The 21,963-nt window shown below is 41.7% G+C and overlaps 1 protein-coding gene across 2 annotated transcripts in view; it reads right to left on the bottom strand.

Annotated features, from left to right (window-relative positions):
- Nucleotides 1-21,283, bottom strand: part of MRC1 (mannose receptor C-type 1) — a 102,897-nt gene extending 81,614 nt beyond the window's left edge. The window contains exons 1-3 of one of the 2 annotated variants that reach the window (XM_054435976.2): nt 21,016-21,283; nt 7,212-7,613; nt 2,991-3,164 (exon numbers count right to left, since the gene is read on the bottom strand). In XM_054435976.2, the coding sequence (XP_054291951.1) occupies nt 2,991-3,164; nt 7,212-7,613; nt 21,016-21,076 (637 nt within the window). In that variant the 5' untranslated portion in view covers nt 21,077-21,283. The remainder of the gene's footprint in view (nt 1-2,990; nt 3,165-7,211; nt 7,614-21,015) is intronic. The other variant, XM_054435977.2, reaches the window with a different exon arrangement.
- Between the last annotated feature and the right edge of the window lie 680 nt (nt 21,284-21,963).

The raw sequence follows: 21,963 nt of genomic DNA, 5'->3' as shown, positions 1-21,963 counted from the left end.
CTCCCCAAGGAGTTCAAATTCCCACAGTAATCCAACACAACTGATGCTGGAAGCTAAAGTTGCTACAGAGAACTGAGAGAACCAAGACTTTTCCTTTTCCTGTTCTCATGATACTTGAAAATAAATGTCTACATGGAAGGAAAGCATTACAATAAACAATGCAACAGAAAATGGAGAGCATCTATTAAGTGTTACTAGGTTAATAACTGGTTCCTCATCCTCCTGTATAAAACCTGCCAGTTTTAAGGCTGATATAAAATAAAATGCTCGTCCGGGCACAGTGGCTCACACCTGTAATCCCAACACTTTGGGAGGCTGAGGTGGGTGGATCATTTGAGGTCAGGAGTTGAAGCCCAGCCTGGGCAACATGATGAAACCCCTTCTCTACTCAAAATACAAAAACTAGCCAGGCGTGATGGTGGGTGCCTGTAATCCCAGCTACTCAGGAGGCTGAGGCAGGAGAATCACTTGAGCCTGGGAGGCAGAGGTTGTGGTGAGCCGAGATCAGGCTAATGCACTCCAGCCTGGATGACAGAGTGAGACTCTGTCTCAAAAACAAATAAATAAATAAATAAATACAATAAAAACTCTTTTGAAAGGAACACAAAATGAAACAGACTGGAAGACTATAAAGCCCTTTAAGAAAGATATTAAATGTAAAAAATGTGCTTTAAAATTTTAATGCATATTGAAATCAAATCAATTTATTTTCTATGATTATTTTACATTTAACAGGAAAAAATATATAATTTGACAGTGAAGGCATAAACACAAGTAATAAGACTAAAAAATTATTCCACTGAACAAACTCAAGATATGTCTCCAACACACATCCAAGGATTTCCAAGGTTGTGAGTTTTCTTTGTGATTAGTAACTTACCATTTGTCCTCCACATTTCATTCATGAAATCACACATTCATCTAACTCCTTTGTCAATTTCACTTATGTGGAGGATGCTATAGTTGGACCCGTGAAATATATACCCTTAAGAAACTCCATGAAACAGATTAAGAAAATATCATTCCTATTAAGTAAAGGAGAAAGACACTTTCAATCACTTGAAAACCAAGTATTGCTTTATCTGAGAAAAAAATTGCTCAATGTGTTTCAGACAAAAATACTTCGAATACAAAAATTCGACATCTATAAACCTTGAATGGAAATGAAATGTCTTTCTAAAGATTGACATAAGAGAGACAAATAGAACTACCTCAGTTAAAACCGAGAGAGCAGTGTCGCTATGAACAGAAAGCCTATGGGATTTTGTGAGTATTCATTCGGATTGGAGAGACTGCACTCTGAAGACAATTACAATAGTATATGGGGCTCAGAAATTAAATTTACTTTTAGTGCAATAATTAGGGATTATCATCCAGAAAGATAAATAAGGACAATTCTTAGAATTCTGGCTTTTGTTCTTCAAACTCAGATATTTTTGTAAGTTGTTCTGTTTTACAATAATGCTTGAAATAGTGTGATTATGTGTGGATTTGTGGTCTGGAAAGTTGAATTGTGATAGTTGTGATTCTATTGTTACTCAGGTGGTGTCACAATCATCCCAGACCATATCGAATGCTCTTTGCTCTGCCCAGTCCCTTTGCAGGGCAGCAGGAGAAAGAGTTCTGGGTGATACCAGGAAACAAGAGCTGCTCTGATCTGGTCTAAAGTAGCAGGTGAGAGGTCGGGGGTAAGAAGTTTGGGAAGGGTGGAGGCAGCATCAGGAAGAGGGTGTCTGGTGATGGGGAATGTGAAGCAAAGAGGAATACTTCCTTTTCCTCTTTCCTCAGCCCCAGCTCTGCCTTGCAACATGATGCCCTCCTCCACCCCACCTAAAATCTGCTTCACTGTTTGCTCACAGATTTTCAAGCATGGAAGAACACCAAGAATTCATCTGTTCTGGTGCTTTCCCACTAAGATAATGCAATACTGCTTATTTTGCATCCTTGCAATAAAACTTGAATTTTCATTTTTAAGAAACCTTCAAGCATATAAATTACCCAGTTCCACTGATTTCCAGCTGTGTGAAACTAAATGGCACGCTTCTTAATTTAAACGTAAGAAGAGTATCCTGACTATTATTTTCACTGTGAAGAACACTTTTGATGACATTGATACAAAATTCAGGACCTTCACGTCTTTCTCCATCAAACCACATGCTTGTGGCTTCCTTCGAATTCTGTTTTTGATCTATGGTTTCATAAAGGTAAGGCATTTCAGAGATGAGGGAATAATAGCATGCCTACCTACCTCCAGTGTTAAGTATATATTATATTGTGTACAGGATAATTTTCGCTAAGTAACTGATAGTTGGTAAAAATAAAGAGGTCATGGCTGGGCGCGCCGGCTCACGCCTGTAATCTCAACACTTTGGGAGGCCGAGGTGGGCGGATCACGAGGTCAGGAGATCGAGACCATCCTGGCTAACACAGTGAAACCCCGTCTCTACTAAAAATACAAAAAATTAGCCGGGCGTGGTGGCGGGTGCCTGTAGTCCCAGCTACTCGGGAGGCTGAGGGAGGAGAACGGCGTGAACCCAGGAGGCAGAGCTTGCAGTGAGTGGAGATTGCGCCACCGCACTCCAGCCTGGGAGACGCAGTGAGACTCTGTCTCAAAAAATAAATAAATAAATAAAGAGGTCACTTGATGGAGGGAATGGTGGGACCATGGGGGTGCAGTCTAGTCCTCTTAGCATGATCTCAGGGAATGATGAGATAGTAGGGGTGAGTCTAGTCTTACTGGCAAAATCAAAATACACATACAAAGCCTACAGTATAAAGTCCAACATCTGTGTTCTAGTCTTCAGCCAATATAGATCATTTTCTCCATTGGAAAATGGAAATAATGACATCTGTAAAGGGCAGTAGTAGGTACAATGAGGTCGTAAATGTGAAATAACTTTGGGGAAAAATGCTCTAGATAAATTCAAGGTCTTTCACTACATTATCAGACTAAATGTGCCCAGCTTTTCTTGGTGATAAACAGTACTTACATTTCAATGGACAATATCCAAATAGCTTGTCTGTGTCATAGTCAGTAGTGGTTCCGCACCAGAGCCATCCATCCGACCGCCCAGCACTCGTGCAATCTGCGTACCACTTGTTTTCAAACTTGAACGGGAATGCACAGGTTGCTCCATTGGCATTGCCTAGTAGTGTATACATGGCTGGAAAAACATATTGACTTGAACTTGGAATGTGAGTGGTATTTCTGAACATTGACTTTCCAATAAGAAGCCCACTGAAGGAATTGGTCTTACTCTTCTGATCACACTTGGTGCACCCACACAAGAATTTTTTTCTTTTTTTTTTTTTGGTTATTTTTTTTCCTTCTCCTTCTACCCTAGTCTTTTGCTGGGTACATAGAGCAGTCTGTACTTAGCAAATAACTCTTAGTACCACTTCATTTCCACTGTGTTTTGGAAGATTTTCAAATGAGACTAATTTGTTAAGTTGTACCATTTGAAAATGTTCAAATGGTACAATTCAAAGTAGTACCAATAACAGTGGAAAATGAAGTGGTACTAGTTAAAGTGGTAATAATAACTCATAGTACCACTTCATTTTCCACTGTCTTTTCCTCCTTCCTCTATTGACACAAGCTTTAACTTCTGAATTTCCTCTGAAACAGTTCTTTCTCTTGATTGGAATCATGGAGCTTTGGAATCTCTAGATAAAAATTAACCTTAAAGCTGTATAGCCCAAACACATAGTCAATACTTAAATCCCCTCCAACCACTTTTTGTCAAGCCAGCCTTCACTTGAGTTCCTCAACAATGACCATAAGGAAGGATAGACATTTTGGCATTGTTCTCTAATCCCTATCATGAAAATAAACCACTCAAAACTGTTAGATACCATCTACAATCAAGGTTTTTCTTTTCAACAAGTGAAGGCCAACAGATTGAGTGGGAAGCTCTGGGTTCAACTAGAAATGTTAATTGAAACAAACACAGAATCATTGGTGATAATGGTTTGGCTTAAGCCAAAAAGGTTAAGGAAGCTCATCTCTCCACTAAGAACCAAACAATGCACATAGCTACATTGTCCAGTATGTTTAAAGTCTCCACCTTTGTAGAGATAACAACTTTTTAAATTAAAGTATTTGACCTCTTGCCACCAACTGATATTCAGAATTTATCCTAGGTAGGAATTCTTCATTACGTTTTGTAGATTCTATGACTTGAAAAAGTTGTTAGCTGGGCGTGGTGCCTCACGCTTGTAATCCCAGCACTTTGAGAGGCCAAGGCGGGCGGATCACTAGAGGTCAGGAATTCAGATCAGCCTGGCCAAAATGGTGAAACCCTGTCTCCACTAAAAATAGAAAAATTAGCTGGGCATGGTGGCAGGCACCTGTAATCCCAACTACTCAGGAGGCTGAGGCAGGAGAATCGCTTGAACCCGGGAGGCGGAGGTTGCCGTGAGCCGAGATCACACCACTGTACTCCAGCCTGGGTGACAGAGTGAGACTCTGTCTCAAAAAATAAATCTTAAAAAAAAGGAAGAAAAATTTCTTAAAAGACATTTAGTCATTCTGATATTATAAAGCTTGTAAAACATGTAGCGCATAGTAAGAGCACAATAATGTGAGTTATTGACCTCTTTTCTTTTTCCTTTACTCATTGTAATTATCAAGTCCTGTTTAAATGTTAGGTTTATTTTTAATGACCTCAAAATTCCTTTTTTGTCAATAAGGTAGTTGTTAATAACTTTAAAATGCTATTCTAGCTTTAGTTCCACTAAGTTATGGGAAAGGTCTCCAAATCATATATTGTATTAGGAACATGCTGTATTCAGAAATAATTGCGCCATTCTTAGTCACTGGGATAACTGTTTCTTCGTACAAAGGAAACCAGTCAAGACCACCTTGGGGTTAGTTGTACTGTCCATCATTAGGGAAGAAATGCTGGATCTATAGATGCCAATGAGATATAGCTTCATTTACTTATTTTATTTTTGAGACAGGATCTCACTCTGTCACACAGGCTGCAGTAGGTGGTGCAAAGATGGCTCCCTGCAGCCTCAATTACCTGGGCTCAAGTAATCCTCCCACCTCAGCCTCCTGAATACCTCGGACTACAGGTGCACACCACAGTACCAAGCTTATTTTTACATTTTGTTTGGGTCTCACTAGGTTGCCCAAGCTGGTCTTGAACTCCTGAAATCAAGCGATCGTCTTGCCTTAGCCTCCCAAAGTGCTGGGATTACAGGCGTGAGCCACCACGCCTGCCAGCTTTATTAACTAACTCTATTTAATAATTACTGAGCCATTCTATACACCCAACACTGATGAGGCCAAAAGAACCCCAACTACCTCACTGACACATCATGTAACTGCAGTCAATGTCTTCTTCTTGGAGTCTGAGCTTCCAAACAACCATCAAATCCATCTAAGTCTACAATTCTGGTTCCATTCTTCTAAAATAATTCCTATTTTCAAAAAGTCCCACCATTCCACCCCCTCCCCCATGTTCTCATCAGAGATACAGAGACCCTACAATATATCCTCTCGACACTGTCTTCAGTTCTAATGTGTGTTCCCAATCTCATGGTCACTCTGCGGAGCTAGAACTGAGGAGCAAGATCATCTTAAGTGCTGGGAGATCTTTGGAGAGTATGCAAAATGTAGTCAATAGACCCTATGCCGCAGAATCACCCAGGTCTTCATAGAAATCATTGAATATATTCCTGGGCTTTTTCCCGATATGTGTATTAAGAATCTAGCAGAAGGGGGAGCTTAGGATCTGTGTTTTTAACAAACTCTCCAAGTGATTCTTAAGCATATTAAAGTTTGAGAACTATTAGCCCAAACCCTATGCATATTTGTCTCAAAACCAACAGGGAAACAGAAAGGATAGGGGGTGAAGGACGTATAATATTATATTTTAAAATAAAATAAAAGCCCGATTTCTTAGCACCAATCTTCCTCAAGTGAAACTCCTCAATTAGCACAATTGTCCCATCTGTGGAATTTGACTCAGTCAAGTTTAATTCACCCTTCTCCTTCCTTGTAATTTTCTGTTGAGTTTCTCCTGAAAGGTTTTTTTGTGTTCATTTAGCTTGCCTCTCATATCACTTCTAAACCTATATTATGTTTGAAAAATGCTTCAAAATAACTTATTTCTGAGCCCTTCTCTCACCCTACTTCAATTCCTACTCTCCCCTCTTCTGTATGTAGATGGAAAATAGAAAGCTCAAAAATTATCGCCTTACAAAGAACTAAATTGCTATGCTCAGTCTTAGCTGAGATAAGCTAGGTTCAACCAATCTTAGTAGCCCAGTAACATAGCAATTTTGGAAACAGGTTATCTCTTGTCCCCAAAAGTAGGCTCTTTCTCTGACCTTGAGGTTGTTCTAGATAACACTTCACAATAACCAAGTATCCAAACCTAAAATGTGATTATAACCATCATCTGACTCAAGAGACCAGCCTTTGCAACAAGGCTTCAAGTTGTGTTGTATTTTTGTTTTGTTTTCTGTGCAGCCACCAGATAGTGAAATTTGGTCAATATAAGAAAGAACTAAATACTCTGATTTTATTTAACCTTCAAGAGGTCAAGAAACCAACTACATATAAGAGGATTCCTCCCACCGCATTGGAGGTATCACCTTCTCTGATGGCTAACTAAATAGACTGCCTATTAATTTAAAAGCTAATACTTCAGATTTTATAATCTTCTTATTATTACAGTCTCTAAATACCCATAACCTGACAAAATAAATCAGAAACATTTAGAATCCCATGTTGCCAAGGGACCTGCCGAGATTTCATCTGAGGCAATCTAAATTGGGAAAGAATGTTCTATGGATCATTTTTCCAGGGATAACTTAAAGGAAAAGAAATATTTGGCTAAATGTATTTATCACTACAACTTTATAATGTTAACTAGGAGGCTTTGGGTCAAAGACTGCAATGAAAATGATTTTCTGAAAAATGTAGCCCATAGTTAAAAAAATAAAACCTCAGAGAAAGTTAAAAGAATGCCTTCCCATTGAGTAAAAATAGCGGAAGTATCATTCAGGACTTTTTAACCACATTTATTCACCATCATGTCCTCAGAATAGTCCTACAGAATAGTTGAAAACACAAAGATGCTGATCAATTGATATTTCTAGTACACGCCAAACAACAACATGATGATTTTCTTGAATTAGGTTCCAACTAAGAAGACGAGAAAATTTCGACACAAAGGTGAAAATTCCAGGCATCTTACCTTCATAACCTCTAGAGCACAGATTGTCTGTGGTTCCATAGATCTTCCACCTGCTCCATAAACCTGATCCCTTGTAGAGCATAATATTCTTTTCTTGTCTATTGCCGTAGTTAAAAAATAAATCTTCTCCTTTGATCCCCAAAAGTGTGTCATTTTTGCACTCCCATTTCTGAAATTCACTTTTTGAGTCACAGGCATAAAGAGTGATAGCAACCCAGTCCGTTTTTGATGGCACTCCCAGGCATAATTTAAATGCAACACTCATAATCTGAGATTCGGACACCCATCGGAATTTCTGTGATTCAGCATCCTGGTTGCAAGCTGCGGTTTGGACGGCACTGGGACTTATTGCATCCACACAGCGCTTGTGATCTTCATTATAGATTAAAAATTGCCTGGTGTCTGTTTAAAAAGAAAGAAGCAGGAAAAGAAGAAGAAAGCAAGCATGGGTAAGTGGATTCATGTAACAAGAACAATCTTTTAGGTCAAAAGTTTCCAACTCTTCCATTTCCCTAAAGACTTAAGATTGCAGGAAAAGAGGTACTGATGACTGTGCTTGGGCCAGCTCTCTTTGAGGATCCCTGAAGCTGGAGGGAGAACCTGGACTGAGGGCCTGCCAAGGTACCAGCACTCAGCTGGATGTCCTCAAAATGTCCTAGTTCACTGTGAGGAGTCTCATGAAAAGGCCCACCTTACATGCCCAAGGATTGTCCAGGAGTGGAACATACAAGGCAGAAAACAGAAAGGAATAATATCAACTGGGAAAAGAAAATTTGGGTAATATGAATAAACTGTGAAATTAAATGCATGTATGTCCTAGAAAAGGTGTGTGTTTGTTTGTCGTTTTAAAGGACAAGTTCTCGCTCTGTTGCTCAGGCTGGAGTGCAGTGGTGCAATCATGGCTTACTGTAGCTTCCAACTTCTGAGCTCAAGTGATCCTCCTGCCTCAGCGTCCCAAGTAGCTGGGACTACAGGCTTGCATCACCATAGCCAACTAATTTTTTATTTTTTGTAGAGATGGAGTCACTGTGTTGCCCAGGCTGGTCTTGAACTCCTGGCTTCAAGCAATCCTCCCACTTCAGCCTCTCGAAGTGCTAGGATCACAAGTGGGAGCCACGTCGCCCAGACTAGAATAGGATTTTGAAGTGTGACACATCTCAACACATTTTGGTATTATTTGTTAATAATTTAATAGTGAAGTTTGCAATAAAGGATAAATCAATGTAAGTTTTATATCATTGGAGAGAATATTTTATGAGAATAACTTTAAAAATAACATTTTTTATATTTGTAATTTGGAAGTGGTGATTTAAGTAAATATGTAAGGATGGCTTATACTTACCAGCACATAGCTGCTAGCTGGCAAAACGGAAATTCCTCTTGCAAAAGAGGAACGAAGGATCTGGTAAGCATTTTTTTTCCTTTAATTAAATCAAAATTGAGTTCATGTAAAGCTTTCTCTTTCTTCTTTATTGTTAAGGAATATAGAAATGAAAGTAACTGAGTGCTTTAATTTTGTGACATAAACATAAATTAAACACATTTTGTGAAGTTTTCCTAAATTCCATGTACTCACCTTGTTCTTTCAAAATGAGCTGGTAGTAGTGCAGATGTTTGAGGTTCTGACTAAATGAGCTCATTATTTTTAATTAAATAATTCCAGTGAAATCAAACAAAGTTAGAATCATACCACTAGTAGAGTCCTTCAGTATTTCCAAAGCATTTTTGAAGCCGTATTCTATTTCCTGTTCTGAACGCCCCAGGGAGGTTAGCACCACTTACACTCTGAGATCAGTTCTAGACCCATAAGCTTAAAGCTTATAATAAATTTTTGCTTCAAAAGATTATTTTCTCCTGACATGCTCCTCTATATGCTCTTGTCCACACTAGTTCCAGACCTCCTGCCCCTATCCTACCTTGAAATGATCACCTCATCTTTAAAAAAAAAAAAAAATACCTTTATAGCAACATCCAGTATGGTGCTTGTTCAAATATCTGGGTGCCAAGACCCAGCCATGTTGACACATAAAATTAACCACTGCAGTATATTTTTGGGTAGAGCTGGTAGATTTCACGATTGCCTTAGAATACAAAAACAAGCTGAAAATCCAGGAAGACTCCTAGGTTTTTAGCTTATGGATCTTGGGGGATGATGGTGCCAAGAATGAGAAAGAGAAGTTTGGATGTTACGCATTAAATGCTGTCTTACTTAGAGTGAGTAAGACTTACTCTCGCTGCCTCTGTGCCACCTGGGTTCCTAGTTCTCTGCAACCTCAAACCTCTGCCTGGGCTCCTCTGCTGGGTTACTCATTCATGCTGCTTTGATTTCTTGGAATCGGAACTCAGTAAAGCCTGGATCCGGACACCTGCCTCTGCTGGCTTCTCTGCAGTTGACATCTGCCCACCGAACATGCAATACCTGTCCCAATCTCCTCCCGTCTAGCTGAGCTTCCTTCCACACTTGATCTCATTTTGTAACTGTTCATGCCCTAGTGGGACAAAATGAGTAATTTTCTACCTTGGCAATAAAATGAGAATTTTGATAATATAAGGCTTTGCTCACAATGGAACACAGGAAATAGGAAAATAAAAACGGTTTTTTAAAAAACAGTGACAACGATCATTTACTTTATGCAAAGGTAAATTATCTTCTCTAATCTCAAAATGTAACAAACTCTGAAACTTTTGCCATAGATATATGTAAACTCCACTATACTGGCCTCTAAATTTAATGTAATTTGTTTGTGTTATTCCACCTAGTGTTGTTTTTTTTAAAACCTGGACTTATCTTCCACTTTTCAGATAGCTTTGCTTAGTAATACCTCATTGTTAATAATAGTAAATATATCTTCCACCTTATACGTTGGCCATTTTCATTGTATTGTCAAACAACAGTCTTACTAACTGGTCAAATTCAGTCAATTAACCGGTTGGCAACCAGACTTTTAAGAGAAGGCGTTCAAAAATCTTTACGCATGAATAGGGTTCCTCCTTCAGATGTTTTTATACTTGACTTTTATATGCCTAATTTTTATCTGCAGTTCATCTTAATTTTACTCTAAGACAGCATTTAATGAGTAACATCCAAACTTTTCTTTCTCATTCTTGGCACCACCATCCCCCGAGATCCACAAGCTAAAAACGTAGGAGTCTTCCTGGATTTTCAGCTTGTTTTTGCATTCTAAAACAATAGTGACATCTACCATCTCTACCCAAAAATACACTGCAGTGGTTAATTTTATGTGTCAACATGGCTGGGTCTTGGCACCCAGATATTTGATCAAGCACCAGACTGGATGTTGTTATAAAGGAATTTTTTTAAAGATGAGATGATCATTTCAATCAGCCAGTTTTGAGTAAAGCAGCTCACCCTCCTCAGTGTGGGTGGGCCTCATCCAATCAGGCAAAGATCTTAAGAGAAACAAGCTGAAGAAGAAGAAAAAGGGGGAATTCCCCAAAGAATGAATTCTGCCTCTGGACTACTTTATTTGTTTTTGTTTGTTCATTTGTTTTTGAGACAGGATCTTGCTCTGTCGCCCAAGCTGGAGTGCAGTAGTGCAATCACAGCTCACTGCAGCCTTCAATTCCTGGGCTCAAGCGATCCTCCCACTTCATCCTCCTGAGTAGCTGGGACTATAGACCTGTGCCACCACACCCCGTTAATATTTTTTATTTTTACTGGAGACAGGGGTGTCACTTTGTTGCCTAGGTTGGTCTTGAACTCCTGGGCTCAAGTGATCCTCCTGCCTCGACCTCCCAAAGTGCTGAGATTACAGGCATCGGCCACCTCACCCAGCTCTAGACTGCTTCAGTCTCGAACTGCAATATCAACCCTCTCCTGAGTTTCCCGCAATCCTCTACCCCTGCAGGTTTTGGACTTGCCAGCTTCCACAATTGTGTGAGCCAATTCCTTAAATAACTCTCTCTCTCCCTCTCTCTACCCTCTTCTCTTCCCTTTCTGTGTACACACACACACACACACATACAACTCTGACTTCATACACATACCCTAATTCATTCTCTTTGCTCCAACTCCATTTACACCATCCCAGGCGAAGCCACCATGGTTTGGCTCTAGTCTTCCTCTCTTGAAAATGGAATCATCAAAAAAGATAACACCTGATCTCCCAGTTTTCTGGGAGGAGCCGGGCCTGACTTGTCACCTGATGCCAAATTGCAAAACCTATCTAATATAATAGGTGGTCTTCACTGAGCCACCTACAACAGTGAGATTTCTTTCTGTTTTTCCCATCTCTTGCAGATTGCCTGCGATGTACACCACATTCTGGTTGAATGTTCACTCAATAGTAAAATTCTTTTCTTTCTCATCTACCTTTATGGAGAGGTTTTCTGGGTGGGAAGGAGATTGGGTTTCTAACTACAAGTTCTCAACAACTTAAACCCTGCAAAAGGGAACCACTGTACCCAGGAAAAATACAACCAGCCCCTATGTCATTGTTTGTTAGAAAGGGAACAGTGACCTGTTTGCCCTCACCACCAACTACACCACCTTTCAGCTCCTCAAACCCTCCAGGCTCACTTCCGCATTAGTGACTTCATGTTTTGAGTTCCCTCTTCTTGGGATGCTCACTAAGGTCACTGCTCAAGTGCCAACTTTCCTTTTCTTTCTTTCTTTGAGACAGACCCTTGCTATTTCACCCAGGCTGGAGTACAGTGGCGCCATCTTGGCTCACTGCAACCTCGGCCTCCTGATTTCAAATGATTCTCCTGCCTCAGCTCCCCGAGTAGCTGGGATTACAGGTGCATGTCACCACACCCACCTAATTTTTGTATTTTTAGTAGAGGTGGGGTTTCACCATGTTGGCCAAGCTGGTCTCGAACTCCTGACCTCAAGTGATCCGCCCACCTCGGCCTCCCAAACTGTTGGGATTACAGGTGTGAGCCACTGTGCCCAGCCAAGTGTCAACATCTTAGCAGGCAGATCATCCTAACTCATTTTATTCTTTTATTTACCATATAATATCCATAACCATCTTAAAATATATTCTTCTTCAATTTGTTTACTAATGTTCTGTCCATAGTCCCCTACTGGAATGTAAATTTCATGAGACGAGGTACTTGATCTTTCTGATTTAGTGCTGCAGTCTCTCTTTGGGGAGCATAAATAATCTCTCAACAAGTAATTAGTTGAATGAATGAAAGAATGTTTATTAAGGCGGCAGCATCTTGACTAGTAACCCAGATAAATTATTTATCTAATGATAGATTAATGATTACAGGTATACTGAATATTCGTTTTTCCCCTGAAAGCTTATTTTTACTGAAAAGCAATTTAGAAATGTGTATACTTACAAAAAGAGTACTTGGAAATGAAAAGGTTCTATTTCAATACACACTTATCTATTCTTGTTTCCTTTATTTATCTTTTGCCATTAGGAAGCAGTGTAAGTTTGATATTGCCTTTGCCAGACAATACAAGGAAATGTAAAATTATTGCTCTGTAGTGATACATTCATCATGCATTATTCTTCTCCCCAAGTAATCAGCATGTCATTTTGCTTTTATCATCATCTCTGTAATACGTCTGACTTAAAATGTCATACTTCTTCCTCTGAAGGCGTATTCAAGACGTTGGCCAAAAGGCAACTTGTGGCATTTTTACCAATATTAACCACACTAACATTTATAAACATCCTATTTTTGTCCATACTAATTATGTTTTTGTAACAGAAATATGGCAAAGATGAACAGATCGACACAGTCAGTTGCTGTTTTCATTTCTCTGCAATCTCATTTGTAGGATCTAATATGTGAGTTTCTTTCTTTAATACTTACACATCAGAAATTTATTTCCAGAATTGCAGTGATTCTCCTTCCATCCCAACTTGATCTTACTAATCTCACATTGATTTTTCAACAAATATTTGACAAACAATGACCACATGCCAGATGCTATGCTAATGACAATACAAAGACAAACAAAAGAGAAGTTTCCTGCCACGTTGAGCACACTCTCTGCTGTGGTTAACTCAAGGGCAAAAAGATCAAGGGTCAAAATACATTTAGTAAAGAAGCAATAAGTTTCAACCCAATATCTCAGGTTAAAAATGATTAAAGACTAAACATCCAGTAACATAGGTGTGGATTTTCTTTTTTTTTTTTTTTGAGACAGAGTCACTCTGTCACCCAGGCTGGAGTGCAGTGGCGCGATCTCAGCACATTGCAACCTCCGCCTCCCAGGTTCAAGCGATTCTCGTGCCTCAGCCTCTTCAGTAGCTGGGACTACAGGCATGTGCCACCATACCCGGCTAATTTTTGTATTTTTAGTAGAGACGAGGTTTCACCATGTTGTCCAGGCTGGTCTCAAACTCCTGATCTCAAGTGATCCACCTGCCTCGGCCTCCCAAAGTGCTGGGATTACAGGCGTGAGCCACCGCCCCTGGCCTGGATTTTCTTTTAACCATTTTTAAAATTATTCCACAACATTCAACAAGTCATTAAATTCCCAAGCCTAGTAGCAAAGAAAATGTGGTTATTAAAGGTGATTGTTCAGGGAGATAAGTATGATATGCTACATTTTCTTATACATTTTTAGATTTTTCTGACTATCAGCAAATAAAATGCTGACATTGGAACACAAAAGACAATAACTTCTGGAAGACAGAGAAGCCGGATAAGAGGAAAAGCAGCAAGTAGCTGTAGCAGATGCCTCCAGATTTATACTATTTCTCCTTGGCCTTCACTATTTAGGTGCATGCAGGCCCCACTCCCAAATGCCAGCACCACATCTTTTGGCCTGGGGGCTTTTTCTGGCTATCAGAGCCCTCTAGGCTCAAACATGGCACAAATTAGATGGATCAGAAAACGAATGCCCTGTAGGAGGAGGCCCTCATCAGAGGCCAAGGAGAACTGCTGAAGGCTCTAAATCTCTTGCACCTTGGATGGGATGAGTCTGAGGCACCCATTCCACAGCGTCGCCCAGAGCTCCTACACTCCATTGCCCACGGCGGTCACTGGGTGTCCACACACCTTCCCTTTCTGTCTCACTTCCCCGTTACCCTGCCAGTGTTTCCTGGGCTCACTTCCTAAATAAACTAACTTGCCCTCAAACCAGAGAGCAATTGTCTGAGGACAACTTCTTGGGGAATCCAAACTAAGAAATATGTTCACCAGCCTCAGTTAAATGAATGTACCTATGTTTTCCCAAAAGACCCCAAATTAAGTGAAAAACAAATATTTACCCTGCACCTAGTACATTCAAGAAGCTATGCCAGGTGCTGGGGGCTCATGAGGGGTGTTAGTCAGAATCTTAGGCTTAGAAATGTTGAACAGGAGGCCAAGGCAGGCGGATCACCTGAGGTCAGGAGTTCGAGATCAGCCTGGCCAACATGGCGGAACCACGTCTCTACTAAAAATACAAAAATTAGCGGATGTGGTGGTGCATGCCTGTAATCCCAGCTGTGGGGGGCTGAGGCAGGAGAATCTCTTGAACCCACAAGGCGGAGGTTGCAGTGAGCCAAGATCGTGCCACTGCACTGTAGCCTGGGCAACAGAGTGAGACACCATCTCAAAAAAAAGAAAAAGAAAAAGAAAAGAAATGTTGAACGAAAGAAAAAAAATGGAGAATTACTTCATTTGTCACTTTGATCCTTCATTCAGACCCAAAATATTCAGGGAAACTACTGATTTAGGTCATTGCAATTGGCCATTTGGAAAAGTACAAAATAGGAACCCAGTATGGGTCTGACCGCAAGGACAAAACAGAGGCCAAGAAACTCTTCCAACTTCCCTCCTACCACCTTAAAGATATGAATATCTACACCTTCCCGGGGCCATTCACTCCCATGTCAGTAGAAGAGGCTTCCTTCCTCCTGCTGACTGCCCTACCCGTGTCCTGGATTGTGAACCCTCCTACTTCTCCACAGCTAGTTTCTGCTCTCACTCCTATTTCTTCAGTCTCTGAATGCCAGTCTCCCCAGATCCCCGTTAAGATAAATAAACAAAACCCTTTACTAGGTAAGAAGCTGACACTACGCTGCTCTTTGTTCTCCCATGCATAGCCCCACTAACTAATTCGTTCACCTTATGTATGTATCATGTCAATCTGATCATGACATAATCAGAGCTCTAGGGTTTGGTTCCCAGGTAACAGACTCTGCTGCTCGCTGGCTGTGTGACCTTGGCCAAGTTCAACATTATTCTGTGCTTCCACCTCCCCGTCTGTAAAATAAAGGGGGAAATAGCAGGACCTCCTCATCGTCGTGAGAATGAAATGAAATCATCTAAATAAAGGGCTTAGAAGAGTTCCTGACACAGGAATTGCTTAATATATATTCATTATTATTATTGTTAACTTGGCAAAATCAGTCGTACAGACAGTGTGAGATGTTTCAGAATAAGATGAAATGAAAGAGCAGAGAACTGTTGCAGCAGTGTAGAAAGAGGGACCAGCCAGGCACGGTGGCTCCCACCTGTAATCCCAGCACTTTGGGAGGGCAAGGCAGGAGAGATCACCTGAGGTCAGTAGTTCAAGATCAGCCTGGTGAGCATGATGATATCCCGTCTCTACTAAAAATACAAAAATTAGCCGGGCACAAAAATTATAGGGTGGCGCACGCCTATAATCCCAGGAGAATCATTTGAACCCAGGAAGTGGAGGTTGTGGTGAGCCGAGATGGCACCACTGCACTCCAGCCTGGGCGACAGAGCGAGACTCTGTCTCAAAAAAAAAAAAAAAAAGAGAGGGACGGAAGGACTGAGAACACGGAACCACAGGGTTTCCAGCCTCAGGGGGCGTGGTGTGGAGGGTTATCTTCTTTGGGGTTGATAGACTTGCAATCAAATCCTGGTTCCACCATTTTTTAGCTGTGTTGCCTTAGTGCTATTAGCCATTCTAGCCTCTACTTCCTCTTCTGTAAAATGGGGATAATAATGCTGTCTGGTAAAGCTACCATGAACTTCTAAATGAGATCATTTATGTAAAGCACCCAGCATATCATTTGCATCTAATACACACTTGATAAATATTAATTCCTTCCTTTCCCCCTCTTGAAGTGAAAAGTCTAAAAAAATTGGTACAGATAAAGGGATCTAAGTCCTTCTTTTAACATAGTGTTATTTTGAACCACATTATATCTTTCCTGATCAACACACTCCAGGTAGTAACTTTATCTACTTCTTAGCCTCAGAGTCTAAAGATCATAATGAAGAGTTAGCTCTGGTCTTTACTGACTACCTGACTTCTGCAAGTCACTGAATCTTCAGAGCTTCAGCTTTCTCACATAGGGAAACGTAAACAGTGACATCTTCCCATCTGCTTTATGGGAAGCTATGGGCCCCTGAGGTCTAAGTTTCAACTACAGTTATTCACGTGCAATATTTGCAGATTAAACCAGAAGTTGCACAACTGTCAAAACCTAAGGTTGAGCATGGTGACTCATGCCTGTAATCCCAGCACTTTGGGAGGCCGAGGTGAGCAAATCACTTGAGCCTAGGAGTTTGAGACCAGCCTGGACAACATAGCAAAACCCCATCTCTACAAAAAAACACAAAAGTTAGCCAGGCATGGTGGCATGCACCTGTGGTGCCACCTACTTAGGAGGCTGAGGTGGGAGAATCACTTGAGCCCGGGAAGTCAAGGCTGCAGTGAGCGATGGTCATGCCACTACACTCCAGAGTGAGACCCTGTCTCAAAAAATAAATAAAATAAAAATATATATATATATATATAAAATCTAGCCATATGTTCCAAAGCATAAAAGTTAGCTCAGCCTTCTAAATACAAACACTGAGAAAGATGGAGACCAAATTTAAAAAGGAGAAAGATGCTTGTATTTTTCTCCCACTTTATTCAGTTTTGTGAAAAATACATTGAACAATCAATATTTAACATAAGACATACATTTATATTGGAATCAAAGTTTTCAAGAGTGATTGTAAAAAACCACTACTGTGATAATTACATGATAATAATTATCTTTCTTAGCATTTCAATGAGGGAAATGAAATAGAGGACTATCAGGATTATACCATTAGCGTGATGTCAAGGTCAGAACCACAGTTGGATCCCTTCCAGCCAAATGTAAGCCCCGCAAATGGCAACAGGGATAACCTAATTTGCACTTACTTGATCTAACAGCGCAGCAAGAAATCTAAGGGGACGTGGAAAAGTACAAGCTGTTGAGCAAAGTCCTGGATCTACGTGTACCTGCTAAACAGTCACCTTCTGGACAGTTTACCTCCCTGAGCCTGGTGCTTCATCTATAAAATGATGATGTCAAAATGTATCATTTCCAAGTTTCTTCTTGCTTTAACGCTCCATGATTCTAAGGCTTCTCTGTCCACTAAGGCGTCTCTCATTTTCATTTTTTGCAGATGTTCTAGGCTTATCATGACACTACCTGACCCACTGTTTGAGCGCCTTCCCAGAGCCTAGAAAGGCTCCATGTTGCCCGGGGACCAATAGCAGCAGCTGGCAAGAGCCTATTGTTGGCCAGGCACGGTGGCTCATGCCTGTAATCTCAGCACTTTGGGAGGCTAAGGTGGGCAGATCACGAGGTCAGGAATTCAAGACCAGCCTGGCCAACATGGTGAAACCCCATCTCTACTAAAAATATAAAAAATTAGCCGGGCGTGGTGGCTGGCACCTGTAATCCCAGCTAGTCGGGAGGCTGAGGCAGAAGAATTGCTTGAACCCAGGAGGCAGAGGTTGCAGTGAGCCAAGATCACACCATTGCACTCAAGGCTGGGTGACAGAGAGAGACTCCATCTCAAAAAAAAAAAAAAAAAAAAAAAAAAAAGCCTATTGTTGGCATCTCTTCCCAACTCTGCCCCCAGTGGCATCAAGTCAGTAGTTTGAAATCAACCATGGTGGGAATATTTACAGCATGGACATCAGTAAACAGCATAAATCAAATCAGTGCTTCCTTTCCTTTCCTTCTTGGAACCAGTAGTTAAGTTTGCCAATACACAACTACCTGTGAGCCAAACCCTCCCATTTCCAAGTTAAACTTCTTTGCTGTGGTCTAACTTCTGTGTCTCACTGGCTCTCATGGTACATGACCATGATTATAACTGAACTGAGCTGGAAACCTTGCTGCCTAGTGCTAAAAAGATAGTGCGGCAAGAACAACAGTAGGAAAGGTGAGCGTCTAGCCCTGTTAACCTCTAGCCTCCTGAACCCCTCCAGGTAGAACCAGCCCATCCGTTGTCAGCAGCCCACAGAGACTTACGGTGCTAATGCTGTGGGATGCTCTCCTGAAGGCAGAAAGAAGGGATGTGGATTGAAAAGAAATAAACCGATGGCAAGTAGGGAGACCTTCCCATGGGTTTTCCTAGTGGGCAGGAAGCCAGGGGAGAGGTCTTAAGGCTTAGCATAGCTTTAACCTGCTGCTAACTAAGCAGGTGCCCTGCCTTTACACAAATTCCTCCAATCACATGCTTTTTGGGCCAAGAAAAGATAAAATAAAAGTTACAGGCTGGGTACAGTGGCTGACATCTATCATCCTGCACTATGGGAGGCCAAAGTGGGAGGATCACCAGAGCCCAGAAGTTTGATATCGGCCTGAGCAAGATAGTGAGACCCTGTCTCTACAAAAATAAAAAATAAAAAAAATTAAAAATTAGCCTGGCATAGTGGCTTAAGCCCAAAGTCCCAGCTACTGGAGAGTTGGGAGTGGGCCAAGGTGAGAGGATTGCATGAGCCCAGATGTCAAGGCTGCAGTGAGCCATGATCACACCACTGCACTCCAGCCTGGGTGACAGAGTGAAACCCGTCTCAAAAAACCAAACAACACAAATTACAGGCTTTCAGGTAGGAAAAAAAAATCTGGAAGGGGGGTCCCTTGAATTTTTTGTTTCTTTATTCTCCAAGTAAACAGATCTTCAGCATCCCCCTTCTCTCCCCAATATCGGTGCCTATGAAGAGGAAGACATTAGTCAGAGGAGGGCATCCTGCTGTCAGGAAGAGGGAAACACTCCTGAGCAAACCGAGAAACACTATTGCTCAGAAGCATTATTGAGTCAGTTTAAAGAAAATTAGGCACTGTATCTGTGCTGCCCAATATGATAGCCAGTCACCTCATGTGACCATTGTACACTTAAAATGACACTACTGTGAATTGAGACGTGCTATAAGTATACAATACTCACCAGATTTTGAAGAGTTAGTTTTAAGAATTGAATGGGAAAATATCCCAATATCCCAAATCGATTAAATGTTAAGTGATAATATTTCCGAGTTACTGGGTGAAATAAAATACATTAATAAAATCAGGGCTGGGCGCTGTGGCTCATGCCTATAATCCCAGCACTTTGGGAGGCTGAGGAGGGCAGATTGCTTGAGGTCAGGAGTTCGAGGCCAGCCTGGCCAACATGGTAAAACATCGTCTCTACTAAAAATACAAAAATCAGCTGGGCATAGTGGTGCATGCCTGTAATCCCAGCTACTTGGGAGGCCGAGGCACGAGAATCGCTCGAATCCAGGAGGTGGAGGTTGCAGTGAGCCAAGATCATGCCACTGCACTCCAGCCTGGGCAACAAAATGAGAGTCTGTTTCAAAAATAAAAATAAAATTAATTTCATCTATCCTTTTTATTTGGCCTTTTATGTACTTCTTTTCTGCCACTGATTTTAACAGCTAACATTTATAAGGCACTTACTATGGGTCATACTCTGTTCTAAACATTTCACATAGTGTTACTCATTGAATCGTCACAAGAACTGATGGGGGCACGTAATATTATTCTTTCCATTTTATAGACATGGAAACTAAAGCACAAAGAAATAAAGTAGCCTGCCCAAGGTCGCAAAGCTAGTGAGTGAGAGAGACAGGGTGTAAACCATACCGCCTTCACTTGTGTTTTTATAATCACTACTACTCAATACTCACTATGATTTAACCTCTGCGGTACTAAAACACTCTCTTCCTAGGAAACTTCCTACCCACCTTCACATCAGTGCATAGAGTAGATCATAGGCACAAACCATTCTCTGCAAGTGCTTGTTGATTTCATAGAAATAAAGGGGGATCAGAAACCAAAAAATCAAATTTGAAATCTCTTCTATATCATCTCCAAATAGAACCAGGAACGAAAATCCCCCGAGGCACTCCCATCCTGAAGTTTAAGCAACTGAGTCCAGAGAAATAGAAAAGACAGACTGGAAAAAGTATTCGAGAATTTGAACAACTCTGGAGCTGTTCCTAATGAGTAATCTCTAATCTCCAGAAAAAGAAGAAAAACAGGAATCGATCTGCTTATGCGGCAGTTTGAATAGTCCAGAATACAGATAAGGATGAACTTTCTAACAATCAAGTGTCTGAATGATTCTGCCAGAAAAAAAATGAGCATGGAAATTGCCTAGAATCACTTTTAGGGGGATGATCTGCGATGATATCCTTGGACCTAAGACGCGGGGAGATATCAGTGCTGCCCTCCTTCCAGCCAAAGACACTCAGAAGGTGTTTGTTGGCGGTGAGACAGAACTAGTGTGAATTGAAAACCAGAAAGAGTAAACCACAGAGCAGGAAATTTCTGCACGAAGAAAACAGGGAAGGAACAACGAGCGATGAGAGAAGTCAGGAGGACACTGAAGGTCTGCAGGGCTCCCGGCCGGACAGCAACCGAGACTTGAGACGCATCCTCCTCTCTCCTCCAGCTCCAGGCCTCCCAAGCCTGGCCGCCAGGTGAAGGCAGCAGGCTCAGCCGTGGACTGCGTGGTGCAGGGGAACCCCGTTTCCTCCTCACAGAGATGTTGAAACGAACCCATTCACAGTAACCCAGAAGAGAAAGGTGTGGTTCCGGCCCCCCAAGTCAGAGAGCCCCCTGCCTCAGAGCAGACTTACCCAGTAGCAGAACAGCACCCGGAATGACAGAGGCAAAAACCAGGAGCAGGGGTAGCCTCATGGCCCAGGGTTTATCCTCTCCTTCTCCTGATGGACAGGAGGGCGGAACTAAGACGCAAAACAACGAGGCCCCCCGACTGCCTCTCCACCTAATCCAAGTTCCCAGAGCTGCCCAGCTGAAAAGAACTACAGAGGAAGCCCTCCCTTTTAAAGGGCTCCTGAATTTAGGGAAAGCCTCTACTGAGGAGACATCCTGTCACATGAGTGTGGCTGGAAAAACAGGAATTCAAAGTAACAACTTTGCTTCGTAAGCTAACTTCTGAGAAGAGCAGACGCAGAGGAAGGAGAGAAAGGGACACGTGTGGGAGAGGAGTGGCGGGGTGGGGAGGAGAGAGGGCGATGGTGATGGTGAGGAGTCAGGAAGGAGAGAAGTGAAACAAGCCTGGGAGCTCCCGGCCTGCTCAGATGGGGCTGGGTGGAGATCAAGCTGCAGGCCATTACCTGTGCCGGAAGACGAAGCTTCCCCTGGGAAGCAGCTGAGTCAGGGGTCCCTCAGCAGACAACCTCCACTCTGAAGTGACAGCCCCACGGGCCCTGGAAAGGACAGTTTTACTCTGGAAACACTTCAGAGTTGAAGCTCATCCCCCTCAGTCTCCACATTCAGTGCTTAGAGCCTTTTTTTTTTTTCTTGGACAGTTTCAAGAGAAAGTTCCGTGGAGCTTCATTTCCTCCAGGCAGAAGAAAAGTGAAAGGGAGGCTACACCTAAGAGGGAATGTCAGTCAGGCCAGGAAGGAGAAAGTTCTAGAAACCTTTTGCTAGAACGTTCTCTAGAAAGCCAGAAAAAAACAGTGGTAAAAGATTTGCAGTAAAGCCTTGCTGCCCAGCCTCAACCATCGCGGTCCTCTTCAAGTTTAAATGGGTCCCCTTGCTAGAAAAAGAAAATCTGG

This window comes from Pongo pygmaeus, chromosome 8, assembly GCF_028885625.2.
Source record: "Pongo pygmaeus isolate AG05252 chromosome 8, NHGRI_mPonPyg2-v2.0_pri, whole genome shotgun sequence".
Classification (NCBI taxonomy): Eukaryota; Metazoa; Chordata; class Mammalia; order Primates; family Hominidae; genus Pongo; species Pongo pygmaeus.
Note: the sequence above shows the minus strand (reverse complement) of the source record. Positions and strands in the feature narration are given on the sequence as shown.